This window comes from Epinephelus moara, chromosome 8 (assembly GCF_006386435.1).
Source record: "Epinephelus moara isolate mb chromosome 8, YSFRI_EMoa_1.0, whole genome shotgun sequence".
NCBI classification, from domain to species: Eukaryota; Metazoa; Chordata; class Actinopteri; order Perciformes; family Serranidae; genus Epinephelus; species Epinephelus moara.
In genome coordinates, this window is record NC_065513.1 from 45,608,824 (window position 1) to 45,617,905 (window position 9,082).

The following is a 9,082-nucleotide window of genomic DNA, read 5'->3' on the forward strand; positions in this document are numbered from 1 at the left end:
GAGTTCATAGAGAACATCTAGAGAAATCCTACAGAAAATCTGGAAAACCTTTTATTAGAGTAAACAAATCTTAATAATTCTTCGAAACAAAAGGAAGAGAAATCTGGAAATACTTTTTAGAAACTAAACAGAATTTAAAAGAAATCTTTAAAACATCCCTACGGAAAATCTAGAAAACCTTTTGACATGAATTCATTTTAAGAGGGAGAAAATCTGAAGAATTCTTAAAAACAAAAGGAAGAGAAATCTGGAAATATTTTTAGCAAATATACAGAGTATAGATGAAAAATATTTTTAAAAAATCAGGAGAAATCCTAAAGAAAATGTTCAGAGACCTGTGAGAATATCTCGGGACTTTTGAGACCATCAAAAGAAATATTAAAGAGATCTAGAATATCCCTAAGAATTGAAAGATATCTTTAAAAATTTTAGAAAAATGTCACAGGAATCTTTACGTTACTACAGAGACACTGTTTAAAGATCTAGAAAACTCTCAAAGTAAATTGCAGAAATAAAAAAAAAAAAATAAAAATAAAAAAAAAAATTTTAAATCTAGAAAAATTGTAAAAATAAAATAATAAGTAAATAAATTGAGAGATATGGTGGTGGAAATCTAGATAAATCTTCAACAGAGTTTACAGAAATCTTCAATTAAAAAATATAGGAATTTTAAAGAATACATAAAGACTCAAATAAAAACTAGAAAAAAACCATAAGAAAATAAAGATAAATGAAAAAAAACAACATGGACTCTAAAACCATCCAGATAAATGTTTAAGAAAGTTTACAGAAAAAGGGGGAGAAATTAAAAAAATAAATATAAAATCTAGAAAAATTGTAAAAAGAGCCAAGAGGAAAAAATACAGGCAAATCAAGATAATAGAAATTTCAAAATAATTTTTTAAAAAAAAGTGGAACTCAGAAAATCTAAATAAATCATCAGGAAAGTTAACAAAAATCTTGAAGAAAAGACTGAAGAAAATGTAAAAAGAATTAACAGGAAAAATCAAGAAAAATATTTAGGAAATTGTGAAAGAATTTAAAACACATTAGGACTCTAAAAAGGAAATCTTGAGAAACCTTGATTGAATCTTGCAATGCCAAAGATAATCTTTTTTTTTCAAGCATTGTTAAAAGGAAACTTTAGTCAAATCTCATAACTGGAGAAATCTTCAATAAATGACCGACCTTTAATCTAAGAAATCTCACAGACACCTAAAAAACAGAAACACTGGTGAAAACTTAGAGGAAAGTTTATCGGAAACAATCGTTTTGTTTTTCCATCCTGAAACAGAAACCTGATGAAAACCTCAGTGAGTTTGGCTCTTACAGACAGACAGGTGGGTTCATCTGTTTCCAGCCGCAGAAACCACACCTGACATTTACAATAGGTCTGAGCTGACAACCAGCCAATCAGAAGACACCTGAAACCAACACCAGAGTGTTTGTTGCAACTGCAACTGTGCCGTCTGTTTAAAGAGACGCAGACATAAAGAGACTGAAGTGTGCTATAACAGTGACATCTCATCTTAACTGAAGCTGCTCTCAGTTTAAAGACGGAGCTCATCATCCACTTTGTGTCCTGACTGATTTGATCTCCTTGTCTCTGAAGAACAAAGACTTCGTCAACCTTTGTCCCCAAAACACTTTTAAAGGTTTTGGTTTTCACTCTGTCCAGCTGCAAAGATCCAGAGCAGAGAAAGAAATCCATCCATTATATGTAAACATGGATCTAATTACACTGAAAACTTCTCCACAGGTTTTTTAGATATTATCATATATATAATCATTCTTTTCCTGTGAGAGACACAACTGAACATCAGTCATGAGGCAGAGAAGTAAATCCTTATCTATCACAGATACCAAAATTTACAGTGTTTTCTTGACTGATATTAACCTCTTCCACTCCGCCCCTCGCTATCAGACACACATTTTTATCTTTGTTTGCAGGGACAGGAATCTTAAAGGACAGACAGCAGGGCGACAGTTTATGTTTCAAAATCATCTAAAAGCATCGAACCTGACGATTAATTTCTCAGCACTGTGTGTCAGTTTTTTTCTGGTCATAAATCTGTAATGAATGTGTTTTGGTCAGGTGCCTGTTCAAACTTTGAAAGTTGAGCGTATAACAGGCAGAGAACATTGTGATGGAAGTACATGACGGCCAGTTTCATCCTCTATCATGACTCATAAGTTGCTGCAGCAATTTTTGAGTTGAAAACATTTGTTACACAGATTCTGTGCTAAATTTAAGCTTTTTTTTTTACCACTGTAGAATTTAAATAAAAATGGTCAAAAATCCCTCTGAAACACCACATGAAGATGCCGAGACCTTCAGGAACACCACAGAAAAATCCACACTGTGATTTGGAAAGAAAAACTTTTGATATTTGGAGATTTCCATTGTGTTTTTTGGCGGTTGGATGGCGAGCACTTCTGTTCTGGAAACGGTTGTTGACAAAAACTGTGACGAATATTTTTCATCAACCTTTTTTCCATGACGAGCTAAAAATAGATCTTGATAATAAAAACTAAGACGAAATCTATGTTTCATTTTCATTGACGAGACGTGACGTGTTCGTGGTCTTCTATCGGACACTGAAAGCCGAGATGCTTGTAATTATCTTCAAATACCGCCTCCAGACTTTGACAGTTCAGATGTGCGCAGAAATTATTTGTAGTTGTAGAAAAAAAAGTCTCAATGAAATTTTTTTTACATTGTAATTTCTGCAGTCACATTCAAACACAAGAGGCGAAAATAACAATTTCACTGCATGTTTTTTGCCAAAACTGCTACAGGCATAACGTGGACACGTCTGTCAAGAGGAGACACGTGGGTACCCAAAGGACCTACTTTCATTCAGATACCTTGAGGTCAGAGATCAAGGGACCCCTGTGAACATGGCCATACCAGTTATTCCCTCTCCAAAAATTTAGCCTAGATTCGAAGAATTATTTAACGTCCTTCCCGACCATCATCATCCTCACTGTGACCTCGTCACATGTCCATGTTTGGTCATGGACTTTCCACGTCCACATATGACGTCCAAGGTACCCTGGGTGTGTTGGTTGTTGACGTTCTGGGACGCCGTGTCAACTTCAGCCTGTTACATGCATTGCCTGTTTTCAAAATACACTTCTGTTTTCACAGGAAATGTACAGTTTGCATACAGTCTCTTTCAAAATAAAAGCACTACGTCGCTAAACACCACCAACTGATGCTTTTTTCATTTAGGAAAACAGGACAGGGTTTGACTTTACAATCTTACAGGAAGTGAACATCGCTCTCTCAGGTGAAAGTTGGTGGTTGTTGGACCCATCCACCGCCTCCTCCTGCCCTAGTTGGACTTTTGCCACTTTAACTTTCGTCCTTGTCCCGCAATGTTTCCCCCTGGCACGGCCTGTTGCCGTTAAACATTAAAGGCAACAGTCTGCGTATCATGCTGACGTTAAAGGACACCTTTTTTGTTGGTTTCTGACGTCACAAGTCACTTCCCAAGTGCTGGATTTCGACGACTTCAGAGTGAGACCAGGCTCTCCGACAAGCTAGCATGACACGGTTGGTACCAGTGGACGCCTCGAGGCTTTACATGACTCCAGCATTTCACTCACCAAAGGACTCTCTAAAAGATGGTAACGCTGGCTGAGGACGCCTGCGTTCCCGCGGAGTAGAAGAGGTTAATATTAGACCCCATTATTCCCTGTGTTGTGTTATTTTATAACGTTTTATAATGTTATTTTATTCTTTTTAGTTGTACTCTCTTTAATTATTTAACATATTTGCTGCCCATTAACACAACTGTATGTATTTACCAAACCGCCACAGACAGACAGACAGACAGACAGACAGACAGACAGGCGACCACGTAGTGTGACTGAACATGAGATTAGTTCAGTATCAAAGTAGAGAAACTAACGGAGAACATTTCTGTGTGAAAGCAGGTTTTTTTTTTTTTGTTTGACTCAGAGCTGCAGATTTGTTCATGTTCAGTCTGAAGAGAAAAAACAGAGTGAGTCATCATTCAGGGAAACAGGGAGTGCTGCTGTGTGTGTGTGTGTGTGTGTGTGTGTGTGTGTGTGTGTGTGTTTTTCCTGTAAATGTAATCACTCAGATTCATTCAGACTCTGGAAGTTTGACTGATTCTGTCTGTGGATCCTCAGCTCGCCACAAACACACATCAGATACACACACACACAAACACAAAGACACACACACACACACGCGCCGTCGGGCTCGAGTGTTGAACAGGGTTTACTTCCTGTCAGTGTCAGAACTGCTGAAGCTCTCGGCTGTGAGCCCGGCAGCCGACGACACTAAGCCGTTTAACGCTCAACCTGCCTGAACGGGACGCCAAAACACACACAAGACATGAACACACACACACACACACACACGCTGAGGAGAGCTGGTGGCTCAGCGGTCCATGAAGACACAAACCAACAGATCGATATCTACCGAGTCACATTTAACCACTGACATCCTGCAGGAAACTGCAGAGCATGAAGAGACATTAATGCCCAGTGCTGGAGATAAATAAATAAACAAATGTTTCAGGATCCACAAATGAAAATATGTTTTATGATCAAGTAAAGAAATCAAATTAATTCAGAGAAATATTTCAGAAAATCTGGAAAAATGCAACAGGGTTCAAAAAGAATTGAAACGACTCAACAAGAAAATCTAAATATATCAGCAGGTTTCTGTAAATGTGATTATCAAGACAAAAGAAGGCTCTCGAGTCCAACCAAAGACTTTTGGGTAAAAATGGAGTTATAACTATGACACGTGTGTCCAGGTTATGGTAGCACGGTCTCACTCTAATGTCGTCAAAATCAGGCACTTGGGCAGCGACTTGGTGCGTCACAAACCAACAAAAAAAGACGGACTTCAACACCGGAATGATACGCAGCCAGTTGCCGTTATAGTTTAATGGCGCCCGTCTGCATCAGAGGGAAACGCCGCGGGACAAGGAAAAAAGTTAAGACGGCAAAAGTCCAACTGGGGCAGGAAGGAGGGGGAGGAGTCCTTTAGTGAGCTAAATGCTGGAGTCATGTAAAGCCTCAAGGCGTCCACTGGTACCAACAGTGTCATGCTAGCTTGTCGGAGAGCCTGGTCTCACTCCGAAGTCGTAGAAATCCGGCACTTGGGCAGTGACTTGTGACGTCAGAAACCAACGAAAAAAAGGCGTCCTTTAACGTCTGCGTGATACGCAGCCTGTTGCCGTTATTGTCAAATGTTGCTCAGTGGCATCAGGGGGAAACATGGCGGGACAAGGATGAAAGTTAAGGTGGCGAAAGTCCAATTGGGGCGGGTAGGAGGGAGGGGTGGTGGATGGGTCCAACAAACACCAACTTTCACCCGAAGAGAGTGATATTCACTTCCTGTAAGACTGTAAAGCCAAACCCTGTTCTTTTTTCCTAAACCCAACCATGTATTGTTTGTTTTACTGAACTAGTGCTTTTATTTTGAAAGAGACTGTATGCAAACTGTACATTTCCTCTGAAAACAGAAGTGTATTTTGAAAACAGACAATGCATGTAACAGGCTGAAGTTGACACGGCGTCCCAGAACGTCAACAACCAACACACCCAGGGTACCTTGGACGCCATATGTGGACGTGGAAAGTCCATGAGGTGATTTGGCTCTAAAATAATAACAGGATATTTTAGGGTCCATCCATCCATCCATCCATCCATCCATCCATCCATTTTCATCCGCTTATCAGGGGCCAGGTCACAGGGGGCAGCGGGCCAAGCAAAGCACTCCAGACGTCCCTCTCCCCAGCAACACTTCCCAGCTCCTCCTGGAGGACCCCGAGGTGTTCCCAGACCAGATGAGATATATAATCCCTCCAGTGTGTTCTGGGTCTGCCCCGGGGCCTCCTACCAGTGGGACGTGCCCAGAACACCTCTAACAGGAGGCGCCCAGGAGGATCCTGATCAGATGTTGAACCACCTCAACATGAAGGAGCAGCGGCTCTACTCCGAGCTCCCTCCAGATGTCTGACTCCTCCCCCTATCTCTAAGGCTGAGCCCAGACACCCTACAGAGGAAACTCATTTCAGACGCTTTTATCTGTGATCTCATTCTTTCAGTCACTACCCAGAGCTCATGACCATAGGTGAGGGTTGGGACGGAGATGGACCAGGAAATTGAAAGCTTTGCTTTCTGGCTCAGCTCCCTCTGAACCACGACGGGTCGGTGCAGCGTCCGCATCACTGCAGGAGCCGCACTGACCTGCCGATCCATCTCACGCTCCATTCTACCCTCACTGTGAACAAGACCCCGAGATACTTGAACTCCCTCGCTTAAGGCAATAACTCTCCCCCAACCCAGAGAGGGCAAACCACTGGTTTCCGACAGAGGACCATGGCCTCAGACTCGGAGGTGCTGACTCAGGGTATTCTTGACCATATGACATCATCATATGAAATCATCTCTGATCATCAGGCTGTCAGGAGACAGAATCACTGTGCTGCTGCCAGAGGAGCCGCTGAATGTGTTCCCTCTGAGCCGACGCCACACTTTATTCCACACTACTGAAGCTCCTCCTCTTTTTGGAACGACCGCAGGGTCCATCATCATCTCACTGTCAGACATGCTTGTTGTTGCCGTGGGTAACAGTATGATGTCAATGTGTCAACAAATCAAAATATCTAAAGTATCAAAGTAAAAATTATACCCATATTATCGTGAAGGACATGACACACTTCTGAATCTAACATAAATTATTTTGCATCAACAACAATTATCAGTTTTTCTCAGACAGGGACATTTAAATTCAAGGTGTGTTCTCAGTGAACGTAACACACGTGTTGTGTGTGGTGACATTACACTCAAAGTCAATGCAAACACGTGAATTCACACCAGGTGACGAATGCCACCGAGGTGGGCTGTTTGTATGAAAGGTATTTAAGCAGTTAAGGTTACACACAGTAATTATTACTGTGATAACATACCTGTGATCTTTCTTTGTTACAGTGCACAGCAGTGATCCAGAATAAAATCTAACTTTAGATTTGACAGTAGTTTTAAAAATAATAATGTTTTTATAAATCAGTGTAGAATCTGGAGGAGTCGTTGTTTTCCTGCAGGTTCAGACTCTTGGTTTGTTTCCTGTTGATCAGAAACTCTGTCAGATGCAGTTTGACCCAGAAATTTTCCTTCCTCAGAGAAACTCTGTAAGTTTCCATCATAGCGACGGACGTTAAACCTCTTAATGTGCTGTGAGGAAACATGTGTAGGTTTAAAGGTGCTGAGGGTTAAAGTTCCTGGACTCTTTACAGACAGGTTAAAAACATGGTACAAACTACTGAATGTGTATTTTTCCTGAAGTTAGTTCATGTTGCTCCTGTGATATGAAGGGTTCAGAAAGATTACCACAAATGAACCAAAGGAAAGAGTCCATTAGGACACAGACTGAAACCCACCGTTTGAAACAGTCTGAGTTTGGTTGTTTGGTCGTCACCAGGGTTGATTGACAGCTTCACACCGGCCCAAATGAACCGGACTAACAAACAGATCTGAGTTCATATTAACTGAACCAAACAGGTGAGGTGTGAACGCACCCTCAGTTAGGACAGGTGAGGTTCATTAAAGATTATAATAGCGTCATTTTCTTCTACAACATTATAATAAATACTTCACAGGTCAAAGAACTTTAACTCTGAACACTGTTGTAGATTTTAAGGTTCTTATTTCAGATGGATTTAAACAGGATGATGTGACAGAGACCTCCAGCTGTGTGTGAAGGGTTCATGCACCAGGGACTGATACTGTTACTTTACTACAGTATCCGAGTACTGAACCAGTGAACAGGTGTGAACTGATGTGACCTGCGCACGCACACACACACACACCAGTCTGACTCTGTGGTTTCAGCCCTGAGTTCTGACTGACAGTCAGCCGATCAATGAACCTCCTGTTACGATCAATATGTTCTGATTATAGAGCTTTATCACCTTCCTCACCCTCACCTTCCTCCATCACCCTCCTCACCCTCACCTTTCTCCATCACCCTCCTCACCCTCATCTTCCTCCCTGTCCCTCACCCTCATTGCCATCACCCTCCTCACCCTCACCCTCCATCACCCTCCTCACCCTCACCCTCCTCACCTTCCTCCATCACCCTCCTCACCCTCACCCTCCCCTCCTCACCCTCACCCTCCTCACCTTCCTCCATCACCCTCCTCACCCTCACCCTCCTCACCTCTGCAGTGTGAGTTTCCGCTCAGCAGCAGCAGCAGCAGCAGGCAGCAGACCTCCAGCAGCTCCACTCTCCCTCCCATCTTCTTCTTCTTCTTCTTCTGTTGTTTCTAAATGTCACCGGGCAGCTGTCTCACACTCAGTCCTCCTCTGTCTCTTCTTCTTCGTGTCTGTATTATTGTTGTAATAACCACTGTAGTAGTCTCCCAGCCGTGTCCCCCCGCAGAGCCTCATGCTAAACACCCCGGACTGCTTTTCTTCCTCGGCCGAGCCATTCCGGTCCGTCCCAGCTGATGTAGCCGTGAAGCTAACGGTCACCGTCGGATCCCAAATGTCTCCCGGTGCAGTTCCGGTGTCACAGCCGTGAGATAAGACACACAGAGAGGCTGTGAGTGTTGTCTCAGGAAAGTCTGTCCTCTCCGGGTGGACCAGATATTTCTCTCCTTGTAAACTCGACTGGAATATCAAACAAGTTAGCGGAAACACTTCTTGCTTCCGGTGACGCACTTCAAAATAAGAGCATGTCTCAGCCCACCTGATCAAAGACTTTAATCTTAGGTTTTAAAAACTGGTACGGACATATTTTGTTCAAGTATCTAACGGTCCATTTGTAGATTACACAAAAAATACACTTTTATTAATCGTCAAAGTCAGGATTAAATGTTTTGTGTCTCTTTGTGGTCTTTCTGTGTCTCTGTCATCTTTTTGTGTCTCTTTGTGTCCGTTTGTGGTCTTTTCTTGTCTCCGTGGTCTATTTGTGTCTCTTTGAGGTCTTTTGTGTCTCTTTGAGGTCTTTTGTGTCTCTTTGTGGTCTTTTGTGTCTCTTTGAGGTCTTTTCTTGTCTCCGTGGCCTATTTGTGTCTCTTTGTGGTCTTTT

The 9,082-nt window shown here is 42.0% G+C and overlaps 1 protein-coding gene across 2 annotated transcripts in view; it reads right to left on the minus strand.

Moving 5' to 3' along the window:
- adam9 (ADAM metallopeptidase domain 9) overlaps positions 1-8,677 on the minus strand; it is a 61,533-nt gene extending 52,856 nt beyond the window's left edge. For both annotated transcript variants that reach the window (XM_050050701.1, XM_050050700.1), the window contains exon 1: positions 8,210-8,677. In XM_050050701.1, the coding sequence (XP_049906658.1) occupies positions 8,210-8,288 (79 nt within the window). In that variant the 5' untranslated portion in view covers positions 8,289-8,677. The remainder of the gene's footprint in view (positions 1-8,209) is intronic.
- Positions 8,678-9,082: the final 405 nt, after the last annotated feature.